General features: G+C 43.8%; 1 protein-coding gene across 1 annotated transcript in view; it reads right to left on the bottom strand.

Moving 5' to 3' along the window:
• LOC106591405 (ryanodine receptor 2-like) overlaps nucleotides 1-24,551 on the bottom strand; it is a 170,612-nt gene that overhangs the window by 65,037 nt on the left and 81,024 nt on the right. Inside the window, exons 6-11 of the mRNA XM_045700571.1 lie at nucleotides 18,517-18,654; nucleotides 17,452-17,532; nucleotides 17,003-17,078; nucleotides 11,556-11,679; nucleotides 9,500-9,615; nucleotides 9,066-9,130 (exon numbers count right to left, since the gene is read on the bottom strand). Of these exons, the coding sequence (XP_045556527.1) occupies nucleotides 9,066-9,130; nucleotides 9,500-9,615; nucleotides 11,556-11,679; nucleotides 17,003-17,078; nucleotides 17,452-17,532; nucleotides 18,517-18,654 (600 nt within the window). The remainder of the gene's footprint in view (nucleotides 1-9,065; nucleotides 9,131-9,499; nucleotides 9,616-11,555; nucleotides 11,680-17,002; nucleotides 17,079-17,451; nucleotides 17,533-18,516; nucleotides 18,655-24,551) is intronic.

The raw sequence follows: 24,551 nt of genomic DNA, 5'->3' as shown, positions 1-24,551 counted from the left end.
AGGTCTACTACACCTGTTGTATTCAGCATTTGACTGTTAGGTCTACTACACCTGTTGTATTCAGCATTTCACTGTTAGGTCTACTACACCTGTTGTATTCAGCATTTCACTGTAAGGTCTACTACACCTGTTGTATTCAGCATTTCACTGTAAGGTCTACTACACCTGTTGTATTCAGCATTTCACTGTGAGGTCTACTACACCTGTTGTATTCAGCATTTCACTGTGAGATCTACTACACCTGTTGTATTCAGCATTTCACTGTAAGGTCTACTACACCTGTTGTATTCAGCATTCCACTGTAAGGTCTACTACACCTGATTTCGCTGTAAAGTCTACTACACCTGATTTCACTGTAAGGTTTACAACACCTGTTGTATTCAGCATTTCACTGTAAGGTCTATTACACCTGTTGTATTCAGCATTTCACTGTGAGGTCTACTACACCTGTTGTATTCAGCATTTCACTGTTAGGTCTATTTCACCTGTTGTATTCAGCATTTGACTGTTAGGTCTACTAACACCTGTTGTATTCAGCATTTCACTGTTAGGTCTACTACACCTGTTGTATTCAGCATTTCACTTTTAGGTCTACTACACCTGTTGTATTCAGCATTTCACTGTTAGGTCTACTACACCTGTTGTATTCAGCATTTCACTGTAAGGTCTACTACACCTGTTGTATTCAGCATTTCACTGTTAGGTCTACTACACCTGTTGTATTCAGCATTTCACTGTAAGGTCTACTACACCTGTTGTATTCAGCATTTCACTGTAAGGTCTACTACACCTGTTGTATTCAGCATTTCACTGTTAGGTCTATTACACCTGTTGTATTCAGCATTTCACTGTTAGGTCTACTACACCTGTTGTATTCTGCATTTGACTGTTAGGTCTACTACACCTGTTGTATTCAGCATTTCACTGTTAGGTCTACTACACCTGTTGTATTCAGCATTTCACTGTAAGGTCTACTACACCTGTTGTATTCAGCATTTCACTGTAAGGTCCACTACACCTGTTGTATTCAGCATTTCATTGTGAGGTCTACTACACCTGTTGTATTCAGCATTTCACTGTGAGGTCTACTACACCTGTTGTATTCAGCATTTCACTGTGAGGTCTACTACACCTGTTGTAGTCAGCATTTCACTGTAAGGTCTACTACACCTGTTGTATTCAGCATATCACTGTGAGGTCTACTACACCTGTTGTATTCAGCATTTGACTGTTAGGTCTACTACACCTGTTGTATTCAGCATTTCACTTTTAGGTCTACTACACCTGTTGTATTCAGCATTTCACTGTAAGGTCTACTACACCTGTTGTATTCAGCATTTCACTGTATGGTCTACTACACCTGTTGTATTCAGCATTTCACTGTGAGGTCTACTACACCTGTTGTATTCAGCATTTCACTGTGAGATCTACTACACCTGTTGTATTCAGCATTTCACTGTAAGGTCTACTACACCTGTTGTATTCAGCATTTCACTGTAAGGTCTACTACACCTGTTGTATTCAGCATTTTACTGTAAGGTCTACTACACCTGTTGTATTCAGCATTTCACTGTAAGGTCTACTACACCTGTTGTATTCAGCATTTCACTGTGAGGTCTACTACACCTGTTGTATTCAGCATTTCACTGTGAGGTCTACTACACCTGTTGTATTCAGCATTTCACTGTGAGATCTACTACACCTGTTGTATTCAGCATTTCACTGTAAGGTCTACTACACCTGTTGTATTCAGCATTTCAGTGTAAGGTCTACTACACCTGTTGTATTCAGCATTTCACTGTTAGGTCTACTACACCTGTTGTATTCAGCATTTCACTGTAAGGTCTACTACACCTGTTGTATTCAGCATTTCACTGTAAGGTCTACTACACCTGTTGTATTCAGCATTTCACTGTTAGGTCTATTACACCTGTTGTATTCAGCATTTCACTGTTAGGTCTACTACACCTGTTGTATTCAGCATTTGACTGTTAGGTCTACTACACCTGTTGTATTCAGCATTTCACTGTTAGGTCTACTACACCTGTTGTATTCAGCATTTCACTGTGAGGTCTACTACACCAGTTGTATTCAGCATTTCACTGTGAGATCTACTACACCTGTTGTATTCAGCATTTCACTGTAAGGTCTACTACACCTGTTGTATTCAGCATTCCACTGTAAGGTCTACTACACCTGATTTCACTGTAAAGTCTACTACACCTGATTTCACTGTAAGGTCTACAACACCTGTTGTATTCAGCATTTCACTGTTAGGTCTACTACACCTGTTGTATTCAGCATTTCACTGTAAGGTCTACTACACCTGTTGTATTCAGCATTTCACTGTAAGGTCTACTACACCTGTTGTATTCAGCATTTGACTGTTAGGTCTACTACACCTGTTGTATTCAGCATTTCACTGTTAGGTCTACTACACCTGTTGTATTCAGCATTTCACTGTAAGGTCTACTACACCTGTTGTATTCAGCATTTCACTGTTAGGTCTACTACACCTGTTGTAATCAGCATTTCACTGTAAGGTCTACTACACCTGTTGTATTCAGCATTTCACTGTAAGGTCTACTACACCTGTTGTATTCAGCATTTCACTGTTAGGTCTATTACACCTGTTGTATTCAGCATTTCACTGTTAGGTCTACTACACCTGTTGTATTCTGCATTTGACTGTTAGGTCTACTACACCTGTTGTATTCAGCATTTGACTGTTAGGTCTACTACACCTGTTGTATTCAGCATTTCACTGTAAGGTCTACTACACCTGTTGTATTCAGCATTTCACTGTAAGGTCCACTACACCTGTTGTATTCAGCATTTCATTGTGAGGTCTAATACACCTGTTGTATTCAGCATTTCACTGTGAGGTCTACTACACCTGTTGTATTCAGCATTTCACTGTGAGGTCTACTACACCTGTTGTAGTCAGCATTTCACTGTAAGGTCTACTACACCTGTTGTATTCAGCATTTCACTGTGAGGTCTACTACACCTGTTGTATTCAGCATTTGACTGTTAGGTCTACTACACCTGTTGTATTCAGCATTTCACTTTTAGGTCTACTACACCTGTTGTATTCAGCATTTCACTGTAAGGTCTACTACACCTGTTGTATTCAGCATTTCACATGTAAGGTCTACTACAACTGTTGTATTCAGCATTTCACTGTAAGGTCTACTACACCTGTTGTATTCAGCATTTCACTGTGAGGTCTACTACACCTGTTGTATTCAGCATTTCACTGTGAGGTCTACTACACCTGTTGTATTCAGCATTTCACTGTGAGGTCTACTACACCTGTTGTATTCAGCATTTCACTGTAAGGTCTACTACACCTGTTGTATTCAGCATTCCACTGTAAGGTCTACTACACCTGTTGTATTCAGCATTTCACTGTTAGGTCTATTTCACCTGTTGTATTCAGCATTTGACTGTTAGGTCTACTACACCTGTTGTATTCAGCATTTCACTGTTAGGTCTACTACACCTGTTGTATTCAGCATTTCAATGTTAGGTCTACTACACCTGTTGTATTCAGCATTTCACTGTAAGGTCTACTACACCTGTTGTATTCAGCATTTCACTGTAAGATCTACTACACCTGTTGTATTCAGCATTTCACTGTAAGGTCTACTACACCTGTTGTATTCAGCATTCCACTGTAAGGTCTACTACACCTGATTTCGCTGTAAAGTCTACTACACCTGATTTCACTGTAAGGTTTACAACACCTGTTGTATTCAGCATTTCACTGTAAGGTCTATTACACCTGTTGTATTCAGCATTTCACTGTGAGGTCTACTACACCTATTGTATTCAGCATTTCACTGTTAGGTCTATTTCACCTGTTGTATTCAGCATTTGACTGTTAGGTCTACTAACACCTGTTGTATTCAGCATTTCACTGTTAGGTCTACTACACCTGTTGTATTCAGCATTTCACTTTTAGGTCTACTACACCTGTTGTATTCAGCATTTCACTGTTAGGTCTACTACACCTGTTGTATTCAGCATTTCACTGTAAGGTCTACTACACCTGTTGTATTCAGCATTTCACTGTAAGGTCTACTACACCTGTTGTATTCAGCATTTGACTGTTAGGTCTACTACACCTGTTGTATTCAGCATTTCACTGTTAGGTCTACTACACCTGTTGTATTCAGCATTTCACTGTAAGGTCTACTACACCTGTTGTATTCAGCATTTCACTGTTAGGTCTACTACACCTGTTGTATTCAGCATTTCACTGTAAGGTCTACTACACCTGTTGTATTCAGCATTTCACTGTAAGGTCTACTACACCTGTTGTATTCAGCATTTCACTGTTAGGTCTATTACACCTGTTGTATTCTGCATTTGACTGTTAGGTCTACTACACCTGTTGTATTCAGCATTTCACTGTTAGGTCTACTACACCTGTTGTATTCAGCATTTCACTGTAAGGTCTACTACACCTGTTGTATTCAGCATTTCACTGTAAGGTCCACTACACCTGTTGTATTCAGCATTTCATTGTGAGGTCTACTACACCTGTTGTATTCAGCATTTCACTGTGAGGTCTACTACACCTGTTGTATTCAGCATTTCACTGTGAGGTCTACTACACCTGTTGTAGTCAGCATTTCACTGTAAGGTCTACTACACCTGTTGTATTCAGCATATCACTGTGAGGTCTACTACACCTGTTGTATTCAGCATTTGACTGTTAGGTCTACTACACCTGTTGTATTCAGCATTTCACTTTTAGGTCTACTACACCTGTTGTATTCAGCATTTCACTGTAAGGTCTACTACACCTGTTGTATTCAGCATTTCACTGTAAGGTCTACTACAACTGTTGTATTCAGCATTTCACTGTAAGGTCTACTACACCTGTTGTATTCAGCATTTCACTGTGAGGTCTACTACACCTGTTGTATTCAGCATTTCACTGTGAGGTCTACTACACCTGTTGTATTCAGCATTTCACTGTGAGGTCTACTACACCTGTTGTATTCAGCATTTCACTGTAAGGTCTACTACACCTGTTGTATTCAGCATTCCACTGTAAGGTCTACTACACCTGTTGTATTCAGCATTTCACTGTTAGGTCTATTTCACCTGTTGTATTCAGCATTTGACTGTTAGGTCTACTACACCTGTTGTATTCAGCATTTCACTGTTAGGTCTACTACACCTGTTGTATTCAGCATTTCAATGTTAGGTCTACTACACCTGTTGTATTCAGCATTTCACTGTAAGGTCTACTACACCTGTTGTATTCAGCATTTCACTGTAAGGTCTACTACACCTGTTGTATTCAGCATTTCACTGTTAGGTCTATTACACCTGTTGTATTCAGCATTTCACTGTTAGGTCTACTACACCTGTTGTATTCAGCATTTGACTGTTAGGTCTACTACACCTGTTGTATTCAGCATTTCACTGTTAGGTCTACTACACCTGTTGTATTCAGCATTTCACTGTAAGGTCTACTACACCTGTTGTATTCAGCATTTCACTGTAAGGTCTACTACACCTGTTGTATTCAGCATTTCACTGTAAGGTCTACTACACCTGTTGTATTCAGCATTTCACTGTTAGGTCTATTACACCTGTTGTATTCAGCATTTCACTGTTAGGTCTACTACACCTGTTGTATTCTGCATTTGACTGTTAGGTCTACTACACCTGTTGTATTCAGCATTTCACTGTTAGGTCTACTACACCTGTTGTATTCAGCATTTCACTGTAAGGTCTACTACACCTGTTGTATTCAGCATTTCACTGTAAGGTCCACTACACCTGTTGTATTCAGCATTTCATTGTGAGGTCTACTACACCTGTTGTATTCAGCATTTCACTGTGAGGTCTACTACACCTGTTGTATTCAGCATTTCACTGTGAGGTCTACTACACCTGTTGTAGTCAGCATTTCACTGTAAGGTCTACTACACCTGTTGTATTCAGCATATCACTGTGAGGTCTACTACACCTGTTGTATTCAGCATTTGACTGTTAGGTCTACTACACCTGTTGTATTCAGCATTTCACTTTTAGGTCTACTACACCTGTTGTATTCAGCATTTCACTGTAAGGTCTACTACACCTGTTGTATTCAGCATTTCACTGTAAGGTCTACTACAACTGTTGTATTCAGCATTTCACTGTAAGGTCTACTACACCTGTTGTATTCAGCATTTCACTGTGAGGTCTACTACACCTGTTGTATTCAGCATTTCACTGTGAGGTCTACTACACCTGTTGTATTCAGCATTTCACTGTGAGGTCTACTACACCTGTTGTATTCAGCATTTCAATGTAAGGTCTACTACACCTGTTGTATTCAGCATTCCACTGTAAGGTCTACTACACCTGTTGTATTCAGCATTTCACTGTTAGGTCTATTTCACCTGTTGTATTCAGCATTTGACTGTTAGGTCTACTACACCTGTTGTATTCAGCATTTCACTGTTAGGTCTACTACACCTGTTGTATTCAGCATTTCAATGTTAGGTCTACTACACCTGTTGTATTCAGCATTTCACTGTAAGGTCTACTACACCTGTTGTATTCAGCATTTCACTGTAAGGTCTACTACACCTGTTGTATTCAGCATTTCACTGTTAGGTCTATTACACCTGTTGTGTTCAGCATTTCACTGTTAGGTCTACTACACCTGTTGTATTCAGCATTTGACTGTTAGGTCTACTACACCTGTTGTATTCAGCATTTCACTGTTAGGTCTACTACACCTGTTGTATTCAGCATTTCACTGTAAGGTCTACTACACCTGTTGTATTCAGCATTTCACTGTAAGGTCTACTACACCTGTTGTATTCAGCATTTCACTGTGAGGTCTACTACACCAGTTGTATTCAGCATTTCACTGTGAGATCTACTACACCTGTTGTATTCAGCATTTCACTGTGAGATCTACTACACCTGTTGTATTCAGCATTTCACTGTAAGGTCTACTACACCTGTTGTATTCAGCATTCCACTGTAAGGTCTACTACACCTGATTTCACTGTAAAGTCTACTACACCTGATTTCACTGTAAGGTTTACAACACCTGTTGTATTCAGCATTTCACTGTAAGGTCTATTACACCTGTTGTATTCAGCATTTCACTGTGAGGTCTACTACACCTGTTGTATTCAGCATTTGACTGTTAGGTCTACTAACACCTGTTGTATTCAGCATTTCACTGTGAGGTCTACTACACCTGTTGTATTCAGCATTTGACTGTTAGGTCTACTAACACCTGTTGTATTCAGCATTTCACTGTTAGGTCTACTACACCTGTTGTATTCAGCATTTCACTTTTAGGTCTACTACACCTGTTGTATTCAGCATTTCACTGTAAGGTCTACTACACCTGTTGTATTTAGCATTTCACTGTAAGGTCTACTACACCTGTTATATTCATAATTTCACTGTGAGGTCTACTACACCTGTTGTATTCAGCATTTCACTGTGAGGTCTACTACACCTGTTGTATTCAGCATTTCACTGTGAGATCTACTACACCTGTTGTATTCAGCATTTCACTGTGAGATCTACTACACCTGTTGTATTCAGCATTTCACTGTAAGGTCTACTACACCTGTTGTATTCAGCATTCCACTGTAAGGTCTACTACACCTGATTTCACTGTAAAGTCTACTACACCTGATTTCACTGTAAGGTTTACAACACCTGTTGTATTCAGCATTTCACTGTAAGGTCTATTACACCTGTTGTATTCAGCATTTCACTGTGAGGTCTACTACACCTGTTGTATTCAGCATTTGACTGTTAGGTCTACTAACACCTGTTGTATTCAGCATTTCACTGTGAGGTCTACTACACCTGTTGTATTCAGCATTTGACTGTTAGGTCTACTAACACCTGTTGTATTCAGCATTTCACTGTTAGGTCTACTACACCTGTTGTATTCAGCATTTCACTTTTAGGTCTACTACACCTGTTGTATTCAGCATTTCACTGTAAGGTCTACTACACCTGTTGTATTTAGCATTTCACTGTAAGGTCTACTACACCTGTTATATTCATCATTTCACTGTGAGGTCTACTACACCTGTTGTATTCAGCATTTCACTGTGAGGTCTACTACACCTGTTGTATTCAGCATTTCACTGTGAGGTCTACTACACCTGTTGTATTCAGCATTTCACTGTAAGGTCTATTACACCTGTTGTATTCAGCATTCCACTGTAAGGTCTACTACACCTGATTTCACTGTAAAGTCTACTACACCTGTTGTATTCAGCATTTCACTGTTAGGTGTACTACACCTGTTGTATTCAGCATTTCACTGTAAGGTCTATTACACCTGTTGTATTCAGCATTTCATTGTAAGGTCTACTACACCTGTTGTATTCAGCATTTCACTGTTCGGTCTACTACACCTGTTGTATTCAGCATTTCACTGTAAGGTCTACTACACCTGTTGTATTCAGCATTTCACTGTTAGGTCTACTACACCTGTTGTATTCAGCATTTCACTGTTAGGTCTACTACACCTGTTGTATTCAGCATTTCACTGTTAGGTCTACTACACCTGTTGTATTCAGCATTTCACTGTAAGGTCTACTACACCTGTTGTATTCAGCATTTCACTGTAAGGTCTACTACACCTGTTGTATTCAGCATTTCACTGTGAGGTCTACTACACCTGTTGTATTCAGCATTTCACTGTGAGGTCTACCACACCTGTTGTATTCAGCATTTCACTGTGAGGTCTACTACACCTGTTGTAGTCAGCATTTCACTGTAAGGTCTTCTACACCTGTTGTATTCAGCATTTCACTGTGAGGTCTACTACACCTGTTGTATTCAGCATTTCACTGTAAGGTCTACTACACCTGTTGTATTCAGCATTTCACTGTAAGGTCTACTACACCTGTTGTATTCAGCGTACGTGACAAATAAACTTTGATTTGTCCCGATACAGTTGGAGTTCAGTGTATTAGGTAAATACTATTTAGTCTTCTGAGGTTGATGTTTGTGTGTTTGGTTGTTGTAGGACATGGTGGAGAAAAGCAGGCCGAAGTCAGTCTCACCTTTCCGAAAAACTTAATCTGCTGCTCGTGAGGAATGCTCTCTCCTTTTGGTGGTGTCCCAACGTCTTATAGAGAGGGGAGGGGGACAACAGGAACAGGGACAACAGGAACAGGGACAACAGGAACAAGAGTCAACGATTTAGTAGAATAATAAACATTAGGTGGTGTCCCAACATCTTATAGAGCGGGGAGGGGGACAACAGGAACAGGGACAACAGGAACAGGGACAACAGGTACAAGAGTCAACGATTTAGTGGAATAATAGACGTTAGTATTGTTAATGTTTAAATTGAAGTAATATTCATTTAAGTAGCAGACAATGGTTTAATCCCCAATGGCATCCTATTGCCTGTGTTAGTGCACTACTTTTGACCAGAGCCCTATGGCAATAAGGTGCCGTTGGGGACGTAACCAATTTGAAGTTTTATCCTCACCAGACTCCAGCATGTGTTCGTGGGCCTGGTCTACATAAGTGATGAGCTGCTGCAGGAAGGTGTAGGCAAAGCGCTTCTCTATGGAGGGAGTATCCAGCTCCTGCTCTTTCATGGCCCTGTAGAGATAAACCAGTCAGTCAGTCAGCCAGCCAACCAGTTAGACAATCAGTCAGACAGTCAGTATATCTGCCTGTCTTACATACAGATAGACGGACAGGCAGTTGGTCAGTCAGTCAGATAATCAGTTAACGATCAGACAGCCAATCAGCCAGCCAGCCAGCCAGCCAATCAGTCAGTCAGCCAGTCAGTATATCTGTCTGTCTTACATACAGGTAGACGGACAGACAGTTGGTCAGTCAGTCAGTCAGTCAGTCAGTCAGTACGTCAGTCAGATAGTCAGTTAACGATCAGACAGCCAGTCAGCCAGCCAATCAGTCAGCCAGTCAGCAAGTCAGTCAGCCAACCAGCAAGCCAGTCAGCCAGATAATCAGTTAACGATCAGTCAGCCAGCCAATCAGCCAGCCAGTCAGTCAGTCAGTCAGTCAGTCAGTCAGTTAACAGCCAGTCAGTCAGTTAACAGCCAGTCAGTCAGTCAGTCAGTCAGTTAACAGCCAGTCAGTCAGTCAGTCAGTCAGTCAGTCAGTCAGTCAGTCAGTCAACAGTCAGTCAGTTAACAGTCAGTCAGTTAACAGCCAGTCAGTTAACAGCCAGTCAGTTAACAGTCAGTCAGTCAGGTAACAGCCAGTCAGTCAGTCAGGTAACAGCCAGTCAGTCAGTCAGGTAACAGCCAGTCAGTCAGTCAGGTAACAGCCAGGCAGTCAGTCAGAGAAGGACAGTAACACTCACATCTCTTCTACTTCTTAAAGGGGAAATTGTCCCATCCTTACCTGGACACAGTGTAGCCATCCTCACCTGGACACAGTATAGCCATCCTCACCTAGACACAGTATAACCATCCTCACCTGGACACAGTATAACCATCCTCACCTGGACACAGAGTAACCATCCTCACCTGGATACAGTATAACCATCCTCACCTGGATACAGTATAACCATCCTCACCTGGACACAGTGTAGCCATCCTCACCTGGACACAGTATAACCATCCTCACCTGGACACAGAGTAACCATCCTCACCTGGACACAGAGTAACCATCCTCACCTGGACACAGTATAACCATCCTCACCTGGATACAGTATAACCATCCTCACCTGGACACAGAGTAACCATCCTCACCTGGATACAGTATAACCATCCTCACCTGGACACAGTGTAGGCATCCTCACCTGGACACAGTATAACCATCCTCACCTGGACACAGTATAACCATCCTCACCTGGACACAGTATAACCATCCTCACCTGGACACAGTATAGCCATCCTCACCTGGATACAGAGTAGCCATCCTCACCTGGACACAGTGTAGCCATCCTCACCTGGACACAGTATAACCATCCTCACCTGGATACAGTATAACCATCCTTACCTGGACACAGAGTAACCATCCTCACCTGGACACAGTATAACCATCCTCACCTGGACACAGTGTAACCATCCTCACCTGGACACAGTGTAACCATCCTCACCTGGACAGTATAACCATCCTCACCTGGACACAGAGTAACCATCCTCACCTGGACACAGTATAACCATCCTCACCTGGACACAGTATAACCATCCTCACCTGGACACAGTATAACCATCCTCACCTGGATACAGTATAACCATCCTCACCTGGACACAGTATAACCATCCTCACCTGGACACAGTATAACCATCCTCACCTGGACACAGAGTAGCCATCCTCGCCTGGACACAGTGTAACCATCCTCACCTGGACACAGAGTAACCATCCTCACCTGGACACAGAGTAACCATCCTCACCTGGACACAGTATAACCATCCTCACCTGGACACAGTGTAACCATCCTCACCTGGACACAGAGTAACCATCCTCACCTGGACACAGAGTAACCATCCTCACCTGGACACAGAGTAACCATCCTCACCTGGACAGTATAACCATCCTCACCTGGACAGTATAACCATCCTCACCTGGATACAGTGTAGCCATTTATCTGAAAGAACTTGAGAATGTCTTGGGCTTTTCCTCTGTCTTTGGATTTCTCTCTGGCAGTGAGCGTGTCATAGGGCACCAGTAATGGATGGTTCCCCCCTCCTGGAACAAGATCAGAGGAAACACTGAGACAGAGAAAGACATTTTGGGATGTTTGAAAATAGGTGGGGGGACATTGACCGTACAGCGTCAGTGAATGAGAGACGACTTCACACAGTGTCACAGTGACACCTGCTGGTTGTTAACTGAACTAGAAATCAAACCAGCAGTTAGGAAAATCACGTGCAAAGAAAAACTACTAGTGTACTACTATAGGACGGCATAGAAGCAGGAGTGACTGTTTGGAGAGTCCTCGTCCTCGTGTGAAGGTGATGGCATTCCTTCCACTGTGAGCCCAGCCAACACAGTATAGCTGTGGGCCCAGCCGACACAGTATAGCTGTGGGCCCAGCCAACACAGTATAGCTGTGGGCCCAGCCAACACAGTATAGCAGTGGGCCCAGCCAAAACAGTATAGCTGTGGGCCCGGCCAACACAGTATAGCTGTGGGCCCAGCCAACACAGTATAGCTGTGTGCCAAACCAACACAGTACAGCTGTGGGCCCAGCCAACACAGTATAGCTGTGGGCCCAGCCAACACAGTATAGCTGTGGGCCCAGCAAACACAGTATAGCTGTGGGCCCAACCAACACAGTATAGCTGTGAGCCCAGCCAACACAGTATAGCTGTGGGCCCAGCCAACACAGTATAGCTGTGAGCCCGGCCAACACAGTATAGCTGTGAGCCTGGCCAACACAGTATAGCTTTGAGCCCGGCCAACACAGTATAGCTGTGGGCCCGGCCAACACAGTATAGCTGTGAGACCGGCCAACACAGTATAGCTGTGGGCCCGGCCAACACAGTATAGCTGTGAGCCCGGCCAACACAGTACAGCTGTGAGCCCGGCCAACACAGTACAGCTGTGGGCCCGGCCAACACAGTACAGCTGTGAGCCCGGCCAACACAGTATAGCTGTGGGCCCTGCCAACACAGTATTGCTGTGAGCCCAGCCAACACAGTATAGCTGTGGGCCCAGCCAACACAGTATAGCTGTGAGCCCAGCCAACACAGTATAGCTGTGGGCCCAGCCAACACAGTATAGCTGTGGGCCCAGCCAACACAGTATAGCTGTGGGTCCAGCCAACACAGTATAGCTGTGGGTCCAGCCAACACAGTATAGCTGTGGGCCCAGCCAACACAGTATAGCTGTGTGCCCAGCCAACACAGTATAGCTGTGGGAACAGCCAACACAGTATAGCTGTGGGAACAGCCAACATAGTATAGCTGTGGGAACAGCCAACACAGTATAGCTGTGAGTCCAGCCAACACAGTATAGCTGTGGGCCCAGCCAACACAGTATTGCTGTGCAGCTCTCTCAGGTAGTACTCCTGCTGCTAATTCTGAGGTGCAGCTATCTAAGGTCTCTTCTAGTTGGATGTTTAGCAGCTATCTAAGGTCTCTTCTAGTTGGATGTCCAGCAGCTATCTAAGGTCTCTTCTAGTTGGATGTCTAGCAGCTATCTAGGGTCTTCTAGTTGGATGTCTAGCTGCTATCTAAGGTCTTCTAGTTGGATGTCTAGCAGCTATCTAAGGTCTCTTCTAGTTGGATGTTTAGCAGCTATCTAAGGTCTTTCTAGTTGGATGTCTAGCAGCTATCTAAGGTCTTCTAGTTGGATGTCTAGCAGCTATCTCAGGTCTTTTCTAGTTGGATGTCTAAGAGCTTTCTAAGATCTTCTAGTTGGATGTCTAGCAGCTATCTAACGTCTGTTCTAGTTGGATGTCTAGCAGCTATCTAACGTCTCTTCTAGTTGGATGTTTAGCAGCTATCTAAGGTTTTCTAGTTGGATGTCTAGCTGCTATCTCAGGTCTCTTCTAGTTGGATGTCTAGCAACTATCTAAGGTATTCTAGTTGGATGTCTAGCAGCTATCTAAGGTCTTCTAGTTGGATGTCAGGCAGCTATCTAAGGTCTTCTAGTTGGATGTCTCGCAGCTATCTAAGGTCTTCTAGTTGGATGTCTAGTGGCTATCTAAGGTCTTCTAGTTGGATGTCTAGCGGCTATCTAAGGTCTTCTAGTTGGATGTCTAGCAGCTATCTAAGGTCTCTTCTAGTTGGATGTCTAGCGGCTATCTCAGGTCTTCTAGTTGGATGTCTAGCAGCTATCTAAAGTCTTCTAGTTGGATGTCTAGCAGCTATCTAAGGTCTTCTAGTTGGATGTCTTGCAGCTATCTAAGGTCTCTTCTAGTTGGATGTCTAGCAGCTATCTCAGGTCTCTTCTAGTTGGATGTCTAGCAGCTATCTAAGGTCTTCTAGTTGGATGTCTAGCAGCTATCTCAGGTCTCTTCTAGTTGGATGTCTAAGAGCTATCTAAGATCTTCTAGTTGGATGTCTAGCAGCTATCTAACGTCTGTTCTAGTTGGATGTCTAGCAGCTATCTAAGGTCTCCTCTGGTTGGATGTCTAGCAGCTATCTCAGGTCTTCTAGTTGGATGTCTAGCACCTATCTAATGTCTCTTCTAGTTGGATGTCTAGCAGCTATCTAAGGTCTCTTCTAGTTGGATGTTTAGCAGCTATCTCAGGTCTTCTAGTTGGATGTCTAGCACCTATCTCAGGTCTTCTAGTTGGATGTCTAGCAGCTATCTCAGGTCTTCTAGTTGGATGTCTAGCAGCTATCTCAGGTCTTCTAGTTGGATGTCTAGCAGCTATCTAAGGTACTCTAGTTGGATGTCTAGCAGCTATCTAAGGTCTTCTAGTTGGATGTCTAGCAGCTATCTCAGGTCTCTTGTAGTTGGATGTCTAGCAGCTATCTAAGGTCTTCTAGTTGGATGTCTAGCAGCTATCTAAGGTCTTCTAGTTGGATGTCTAGCAGCTATCTAAGGTCTCTAGTAGTTGGATGTCTAGCAGCTATCTCAGGTCTCTTCTAGTTGGATGTCTAGCAGCTATCTCAGGTCTCTTCTAGTTGGATGTCTAGCAGCTATATAAGGTATTCTAGTTGGATGTCTAGCAGCTATCTAAGGTCTTCTAGTTGGATGTCTAGCAGCTATCTAAGGTCTCTAGTAGTTGGATGTCTAGCAGCTATCTAAGGTCTCTTCTAGTTGGATGTTTAGCAGCTATCTCAGGTCTTCTAGTTGGATGTCTAGCAGCTATCTCAGGTCTTCTAGTTGGATGTCTAGCAGCTATCTCAGGTCTTCTAGTTGGATGTCTAGCAGCTATCTAAGGTCTTCTAGTTGGATGTCTAGCTGCTATCTCAGGTCTCTTCTAGTTGGATGTCTAGCAACTATCTAAGGTATTCTAGTTGGATGTCTAGCAGCTATCTAAGGTCTTCTAGTTGGATGTCTAGCAGCTATCTAAGGTCTTCTAGTTGGATGTCTAGCAGCTATCTAAGGTCTTCTAGTTGGATGTCTAGCGGCTATCTAAGGTCTTCTAGTTGGATGTCTAGCGGCTATCTAAGGTCTTCTAGTTGGATGTCTAGCAGCTATCTAAGGTCTCTTCTAGTTGGATGTCTAGCGGCTATCTCAGGTCTTCTAGTTGGATGTCTAGCAGCTATCTAAAGTCTTCTAGTTGGATGTCTAGCAGCTATCTAAGGTCTTCTAGTTGGATGTCTAGCAGCTATCTAAGGTCTCGTCTAGTTGGATGTCTAGCAGCTATCTAAGGTCTTCTAGTTGGATGTCTTGCAGCTATCTAAGGTCTCTTCTAGTTGGATGTCTAGCAACTATCTCAGGTCTCTTCTAGTTGGATGTCTAGCAGCTATCTAAGGTCTTCTAGTTGGATGTCTAGCAGCTATCTCAGGTCTCTTCTAGTTGGATGTCTAAGAGCTATCTAAGATCTTCTAGTTGGATGTCTAGCAGCTATCTAACGTCTGTTTTAGTTGGATGTCTAGCAGCTATCTAAGGTCTCCTCTGGTTGGATGTCTAGCAGCTATCTCAGGTCTTCTAGTTGGATGTCTAGCACCTATCTAAGGTCTCTTCTAGTTGGATGTCTAGCAGCTATCTAAGGTCTCTTCTAGTTGGATGTTTAGCAGCTATCTCAGGTCTTCTAGTTGGATGTCTAGCAGCTATCTCAGGTCTTCTAGTTGGATGTCTAGCAGCTATCTCAGGTCTTCTAGTTGGATGTCTAGCAGCTATCTCAGGTCTTCTAGTTGGATGTCTAGCAGCTATCTAAGGTCTTCTAGTTGGATGTCTAGCAGCTATCTAAGGTCTTCTAGTTGGATGTCTAGCAGCTATCTCAGGTCTCTTCTAGTTGGATGTCTATCCGCTATCTAAGGTCTTCTAGTTGGATGTCTAGCAGCTATCTAAGGTCTTCTAGTTGGATGTCTAGCAGCTATCTAAGGTCTCTAGTAGTTGGATGTCTAGCAGGTATCTCAGGTCTCTTCTAGTTGGATGTCTAGCAGCTATCTCAGGTCTCTTCTAGTTGGATGTCTAGCAGCTATATAAGGTATTCTAGTTGGATGTCTAGCAGCTATCTAAGGTCTTCTAGTTGGATGTCTAGCAGCTATCTAAGGTCTCTAGTAGTTGGATGTCTAGCAGCTATATAAGGTATTCTAGTTGGATGTCTAGCAGCTATCTAAGGTCTTCTAGTTGGATGTCTAGCAGCTATCTAAGGTCTCTTCTAGTTGGATGTTTAGCAGCTATCTCAGGTCTTCTAGTTGGATGTCTAGCAGCTATCTCAGGTCTTCTAGTTGGATGTCTAGCAGCTATCTCAGGTCTTCTAGTTGGATGTCTAGCAGCTATCTAAGGTCTTCTAGTTGGATGTCTAGCAGCTATCTCACGTCTCTTCTAGTTGGATGTCTAGCAGCTATCTAAGGTCTTCTAGTTGGATGTCTAGCAGCTATCTAAGGTCTTCTAGTTGGATGTCTAGCAGCTATCTAAGGTCTCTAGTAGTTGGATGTCTAGCAGCTATCTCAGGTCTCTTCTAGTTGGATGTCTAGCAGCTATCTCAGCTCTCTTCTAGTTGGATGTCTAGCAGCTATCTCAGGTCTTCTAGTTGGATGTCTAGCAGCTATCTAAGGTCTTCTAGTTGGATGTCTAGCAGCTATCTCAGGTCTTCTAGTTGGATGTCTAGCAGCTATCTAAGGTCTTCTAGTTGGATGTCTAGCAGCTATCTCAGGTCTTCTAGTTGGATGTCTAGCAGCTATCTAAGGTCTCTTCTAGTTGGATGGCTAGCAGCAGCGTGAGCTACAGTTGGACGTCGTGTTACCTTCATCAGTAAAGAGCACTGTTCTACCTATTAAACACAGGAGACAGAGAGAGATACAGAGAGGCACAGAAACAGATCAAGAACAGGAAAGCAGTTACAAACTCAAGACTAGGAACAGGTGGTTACTTTGTGTTTTGAAGCCAATGGACAAGAGATAAGTCTGTCCTAAAAGACAATCTGTCCCCCTGTATGTACCTTTGGCTTCTAGTTCAAGTTTCTTCTTCTTCGCCCAAATATTATGATAGTTCTCTGCAAGCAGTTCTGCCATAGACTGAAAAGAATGGACATAAGAAACATTCAAGTTAATAATTAGATTGGTGCTTACTTTGTCATAACCATTATACACACATCTTGTGTTGCAAGTAACACAGAACTTGTAGCGTGTCACTCAGAGTATGTGTCGTGTGTCACACAGAGTATGTGTAGCGTGTCACTCAGAGTATGTGTAGCGTGTCACTCAGAGTATGTGTAGCGTTCACTCAGAGTATGTGTAGCGTGTCGCTCAGAGTACGTGTAGCGTGTCGCTCAGAGTACGTGTAGCGTGTCGCTCAGAGTACGTGTAGCGCGTCGCTCAGAGTACGTGTAGCGTGTCGCTCAGAGTACGTGTAGCGTGTCACTCAGAGTATGTGTAGCGTGTCACTCACATGCAGGTCCCGGGACAGTGTCACATTGCTCATGTCGATGGGTCTGGGGCTGAAACCTGGAGCTCCTTCGACAGAGTGTTGCTGGACAGACCACAGAGGGAGAGACAGGACTGTTAGCTACTTGACATGTCCTGTAGTCTCAGATCCTGTTAGATACTTGACATGTACTGTAGTCTCAGATCCTGTTAGCTACTTGACCTGTCCTGTAGTCTCAGATCCTCTTCTCAGATCCTGTTAGCTACTTGACATGTCCTGTAGTCTCAGATCCTGTTAGCTACTTGACATGTCCTGTAGTCTCAGATCCTGTTAGCTACTTGACATGTCCTGTAGTCTCAGATCCTGTCAGCTACTTGACATGTCCTGTAGTCTCAGATCCTGTCAGCTACTTGACATGTCCTGTAGTCTCAGATCCTGTTAGCTACTTGACATGTCCTGTAGACTCAGATCCTTTTAGCTACTTGACATGTCCTGTAGTCTCTGATCCTCTTCTCAGATCCTGTTAGCTACTTGACATGTCCTGTAGTCTCAGATCCTGTTAGCTACTTGACATGTCCTGTAGTCTCAGATCCTGTTAGATACTTGACATGTCCTGTAGTCTCAGATCCTGTTAGCTACTTGACATGTCCTGTAGTCTCAGATCCTCTTCTCAGATCCTATTAGCTACTTGACATGTCCTGTAGTCTCAGATCCTGTTAGCTACTTGACATGTCCTGTAGTCTCAGATCCTGTTAGCTACTTGACATGTCCTGAAGTCTCAGATCCTGTTAGCGACTTGACATGTCCTGTAGTCTCAGATCCTGTTAGCTACTTTACATGTCCTGTACATTGCACTGACAGGTGAAGGATGTACCGTATATTCCGCTACGCTAAACAGTCAGTGTCTATTGTTGGGAATGTCCCTACTGAAGCATATGGAATCAGAGAGGAGATTGGACGACCACCTAAAGGCAATACCAGGAGCAGTATATAATACAATGCATTAGAATGGACGGAGCGGCTGGAAGTGTGTCATATAACAGTCAGTAGGGTACATTGTTACTGTAAGGCTGTGACCGTCTCCCCTACCTGGCTGATCTGAGAGATCCTACGTGCTCTGTTGTGCAGGCTGGCTGGGTCTCCCTCCCTGGTCCTCTCTATGCTCCAGCACCACACTACCATCGTCTTCAGAGACTCCTTGATAGGCCAGCGGTACGACTCTTTATCCTAGAGGGAACACAGAGAAGAGACTCAGAAGAGAGAGAGACTGGACGGTAGAAAGATACATCTCACAGGGAAGAGACTCAGAGAGAGAGACTGGACGGTAGAAAGATACATCTCACAGGGAAGAGACTCAGAGAGAGAGAGATTTGGACGGTAGAAAGATACATCTCACAGGGAAGAGACTCAGAGAGAGAGACTGGATGGTAGAAAGATACATCTCACAGGGAAGAGACTCAGAGAGAGAGACTGGAGGGCAGAAAGATAAACCTCTTTATCCTACAGTACAGTAGAGAAGATACATAGAGAAACTGAGTCTGACCTGGTTGTTGATGAACTGTGTTTAACCTGGTTGTTGATGAACTGTGTCTGACCTGACCTGGTTGTTGATGAACTGAGTCTGACCTGGTTGTTGTTGAACTGTGTCTGACCTGGTTGTTGATGAACTGAGTCTGACCTGGTTGTTGATGAACTGAGTCTGACCTGGTTGTTGTTGAACTGTGTCTGACTTGGTTGTTGATGAACTGAGTCTGACCTGGTTGTTGATGAACTGTGTTTAACCTGGTTGTTGATGAACTGTCTGACCTGGTTGTTGATGAACTGTGTCTGACCTGGTTGTTGTTGAACTGTGTCTGACCTGGTTGTTGTTGAACTGTGTCTGACCTGGTTGTTGATGAACTGTGTCTGACCTGGTTGTTGATTAACTGAGTCTGACCTGGTTGTTGATGAACTGTGTCTGACCTGACCTAGTTGTTGTTGAACTGAGTCTGACCTGGTTGTTGATGAAGTGTGTCTGACCTGGTTGTTGTTGAACTGTGTCTGACCTGGTTGTTGATGAACTGTGTCTGACCTGGTTGTTGATGAACTGTGTCTGACCTGGTTGTTGTTGAACTGAGTCTGACCTGGTTGTTGATGAACTGAGTCTGACCTGGTTGTTGAACTGAGTCTGACTTGGTTGTTGATGAACTGTGTCTGACCTGGTTGTTGATGAACTGTGTCTGACCTGGTTGTTGTTGAACTGTGTCTGACCTGGTTGTTGATGAACTGAGGCTGACCTGGTAGTTGATGAACTGTGTCTGACCTGACCTGGTTGTTGATGAACTGAGTCTGACCTGGTTGTTGTTGAACTGTGTTTAACCTGGTTGTTGATGAACTGTGTCTGACCTGACCTGGTTGTTGATGAACTGAGTCTGACCTGGTTGTTGTTGAACTGTGTCTGACCTGGTTGTTGATGAACTGAGTCTGACCTGGTAGTTGATGAACTGTGTTTAACCTGGTTGTTGATGAACTGAGTCTGACCTGGTTGTTGTTGAACTGTGTTTAACCTGGTTGTTGATGAACTGAGTCTGACCTAGTTGTTGATGAACTGAGTCTGACCTGGTTGTTGTTGAACTGTGTCTGACTTGGTTGTTGATGAACTGAGTCTGACCTGGTTGTTGATGAACTGTGTTTAACCTGGTTGTTGATGAACTGTCTGACCTGGTTGTTGATGAACTGTGTCTGACCTGGTTGTTGTTGAACTGTGTCTGACCTGGTTGTTGTTGAACTGTGTCTGACCTGGTTGTTGATGAACTGTGTCTGACCTGGTTGTTGATTAACTGAGTCTGACCTGGTTGTTGATGAACTGTGTCTGACCTGACCTAGTTGTTGTTGAACTGAGTCTGACCTGGTTGTTGATGAACTGTGTCTGACCTGGTTGTTGTTGAACTGTGTCTGACCTGGTTGTTGATGAACTGAGGCTGACCTGGTTGTTGATGAACTGTGTCTGACCTGGTTGTTGATGAACTGTGACTGACCTGGTTGTTGATGAACTGAGTCTGACCTGGTTGTTGATGAACTGTGTCTGACCTGGTTGTTGATGAACTGTGTCTGACCTGGTTGTTGTTGAACTGTGTCTGACATGGTTGTTGATGAACTGAGTCTGACCTGGTTGTTGATGAACTGTGTCTGACCTGGTTGTTGATGAACTGTGACTGACCTGGTTGTTGATGAACTGAGTCTGACCTGGTTGTTGATGAACTGAGTCTGACCTGGTTGTTGAACTGAGTCTGACTTGGTTGTTGATGAACTGTGTCTGACCTGGTTGTTGATGAACTGTGTCTGACCTGGTTGTTGTTGAACTGTGTCTGACCTGGTTGTTGATGAACTGAGGCTGACCTGGTTGTTGATGAACTGTGTCTGACCTGGTTGTTGATGAACTGTGACTGACCTGGTTGTTGATGAACTGTCTCTGACCTGTTTGTTGATGAACTGTGTCTGACCTGGTTGTTGATGAACTGTGTCTGACCTGGTTGTTGATGAACTGAGTCTGACCTGGTTGTTGATGAACTGAGTCTGACCTGGTTGTTGAACTGAGTCTGACCTGGTTGTTGATGAACTGTGATTAACCTGGTTGTTGATGAACTGAGTCTGACCTGGTTGTTGATGAACTGAGTCTGACCTGGTTGTTGATGAACTGAGTCTGACCTGGTTGTTGATGAACTGTGTCTGACCTGGTTGTTGATGAACTGTGTCTGACCTGGTTGTTGATGAACTGAGTCTGACCTGGTTGTTGTTGAACTGAGTCTGACCTGGTTGTTGATGAACTGTGTCTGACCTGGTTGTGTATGAACTGTGTCTGACCTGGTTGTTGTTGAACTGTGTCTGACCTGACCTGGTTGTTGATGAACAGTGTCTGACCTGGTTGTTGATGAACTGAGTCTGACCTGGTTGTTGATGAACTGAGTCTGACCTGGTTGTTGAACTGAGTCTGACTTGGTTGTTGATGAACTGTGTCTGACCTGGTTGTTGTTGAACTGTGTCTGACCTGGTTGTTGATGAACTGAGGCTGACCTGGTTGTTGATGAACTGTGTCTGACCTGGTTGTTGATGAACTGTGACTGACCTGGTTGTTGATGAACTGTCTCTGACCTGTTTGTTGATGAACTGTGTCTGACCTGGTTGTTGATGAATTGTGTCTGACCTGGTTGTTGATGAACTGAGTCTGACCTGGTTGTTGCTGAACTGAGTCTGACCTGGTTGTTGATGAACTGTGTCTGACCTGGTTGTTGATGAACTGTGTCTGACCTGGTTGTTGATGAACTGAGTCTGACCTGGTTGTTGTTGAACTGAGTCTGACCTGGTTGTTGATGAACTGTGTCTGACCTGGTTGTGTATGAACTGTGTCTGACCTGGTTGTTGTTGAACTGTGTCTGACCTGACCTGGTTGTTGATGAACTGTGTCTGACCTGGTTTTTGATGAACTGTGTTTCACCTGGTTGTTGATGAACTGTCTGACCTGGTTGTTGATGAACTGTGTCTGACCTGGTTGTTGTTGAACTGTGTCTGACCTGGTTGTTGTTGAACTGTGTCTGACCTGGTTGTTGATGAACTGTGTCTGACCTGGTTGTTGATTAACTGAGTCTGACCTGGTTGTTGATGAACTGTGTTTAACCTGGTTGTTGATGAACTGAGTCTGACCTGGTTGTTGATGAACTGTGTCTGACCTGGTTGTTGTTGAACTGTGTCTGACCTGGTTGTTGATGAACTGTGTCTGACCTGGTTGTTGATGAACTGTGTCTGACCTGGTTGTTGATGAACAGAGTCTGACCTGGTTGTTGATGAACTGTGTCTGACCTGATAGTTGTTGTTGAACTGAGTCTGACCTGGTTGTTGATGAACTGTGTCTGACCTGGTTGTTGTTGAACTGTGTCTGACCTGGTTGTTGATGAACTGTGTCTGACCTGGTTGTTGATGAACTGTGTCTGACCTGGTTGTTGATGAACTGTGTCTGACCTGGTTGTTGATGAACTGAGGCTGACCTGGTTGTTGATGAACTGTGTCTGACCTGGTTGTTGATGAACTGAGTCTGACCTGGTTGTTGATGAACTGAGTCTGACCTGGTTGTTGAACTGAGTCTGACTTGGTTGTTGATGAACTGTGTCTGACCTGGTTGTTGATGAACTGTGTCTGACCTGGTTGTTGTTGAACTGTGTCTGACCTGGTTGTTGATGAACTGAGGCTGACCTGGTAGTTGATGAACCGTGTCTGACCTGACCTGGTTGTTGATGAACTGAGTCTGACCTGGTTGTTGTTGAACTGTGTTTAACCTGGTTGTTGATGAACTGTGTCTGACCTGACCTGGTTGTTGATGAACTGAGTCTGACCTGGTTGTTGTTGAACTGTGTCTGACCTGGTAGTTGATGAACCGTGTCTGACCTGACCTGGTTGTTGATGAACTGAGTCTGACCTGGTTGTTGTTGAACTGTGTTTAACCTGGTTGTTGATGAACTGTGTCTGACCTGACCTGGTTGTTGATGAACTGAGTCTGACCTGGTTGTTGTTGAACTGTGTCTGACCTGGTTGTTGATGAACTGAGTCTGACCTGGTAGTTGATGAACTGTGTTTAACCTGGTTGTTGATGAACTGAGTCTGACCTGGTTGTTGATGAACTGTGTTTAACCTGGTTGTTGATGAACTGAGTCTGACCTAGTTGTTGATGAACTGAGTCTGACCTGGTTGTTGTTGAACTGTGTCTGACTTGGTTGTTGATGAACTGAGTCTGACCTGGTTGTTGATGAACTGTGTTTAACCTGGTTGTTGATGAACTGTCTGACCTGGTTGTTGATGAACTGTGTCTGACCTGGTTGTTGATGAACTGTGTCTGACCTGGTTGTTGATTAACTGAGTCTGACCTGGTTGTTGATGAACTGTGTCTGACCTGACCTAGTTGTTGTTGAACTGAGTCTGACCTGGTTGTTGATGAACTGTGTCTGACCTGGTTGTTGTTGAACTGTGTCTGACCTGGTTGTTGATGAACTGAGGCTGACCTGGTTGTTGATGAACTGTGTCTGACCTGGTTGTTGATGAACTGTGACTGACCTGGTTGTTGATGAACTGAGTCTGACCTGGTTGTTGATGAACTGTGTCTGACCTGGTTGTTGATGAACTGTGTCTGACCTGGTTGTTGATGAACTGTGTCTGACATGGTTGTTGATGAACTGAGGCTGACCTGGTTGTTGATGAACTGTGTCTGACCTGGTTGTTGATGAACTGTGACTGACCTGGTTGTTGATGAACTGAGTCTGACCTGGTTGTTGATGAACTGAGTCTGACCTGGTTGTTGAACTGAGTCTGACTTGGTTGTTGATGAACTGTGTCTGACCTGGTTGTTGATGAACTGTGTCTGACCTGGTTGTTGTTGAACTGTGTCTGACCTGGTTGTTGATGAACTGAGGCTGACCTGGTTGTTGATGAACTGTGTCTGACGTGGTTGTTGATGAACTGTCTCTGACCTGTTTGTTGATGAACTGTGTCTGACCTGGTTGTTGATGAATTGTGTCTGACCTGGTTGTTGATGAACTGAGTCTGACCTGGTTGTTGATGAACTGAGTCTGACCTGGTTGTTGAACTGAGTCTGACCTGGTTGTTGATGAACTGTGTTTAACCTGGTTGTTGATGAACTGAGTCTGACCTGGTTGTTGATGAACTGAGTCTGACCTGGTTGTTGATGAACTGAGTCTGACCTGGTTGTTGATGAACTGTGTCTGACCTGGTTGTTGATGAATTGTGTCTGACCTGGTTGTTGATGAACTGAGTCTGACCTGGTTGTTGTTGAACTGAGTCTGACCTGGTTGTTGATGAACTGTGTCTGACCTGGTTGTGTATGAACTGTGTCTGACCTGGTTGTTGATGAACTGTGTCTGACCTGACCTGGTTGTTGATGAACTGTGTCTGACCTGGTTGTTGATGAACTGTGTCTGACCTGGTTGTTGATGAACTGTGTCTGACCTGGTTGTTGTTGAACTGTGTCTGACCTGGTTGTTGATGAACTGTGTCTGACCTGGTTGTTGATTAACTGAGTCTGACCTGGTTGTTGATGAACTGTGTCTGACCTGACCTGGTTGTTGTTGAACTGAGTCTGA

The sequence above is a fragment of the Salmo salar genome, chromosome ssa18 (assembly GCF_905237065.1).
Source record: "Salmo salar chromosome ssa18, Ssal_v3.1, whole genome shotgun sequence".
NCBI lineage: Eukaryota > Metazoa > Chordata > Actinopteri > Salmoniformes > Salmonidae > Salmo > Salmo salar.
The sequence above is the reverse complement of the archived record's forward strand: the minus strand, read 5'-3'. Positions and strand labels throughout refer to the sequence as shown.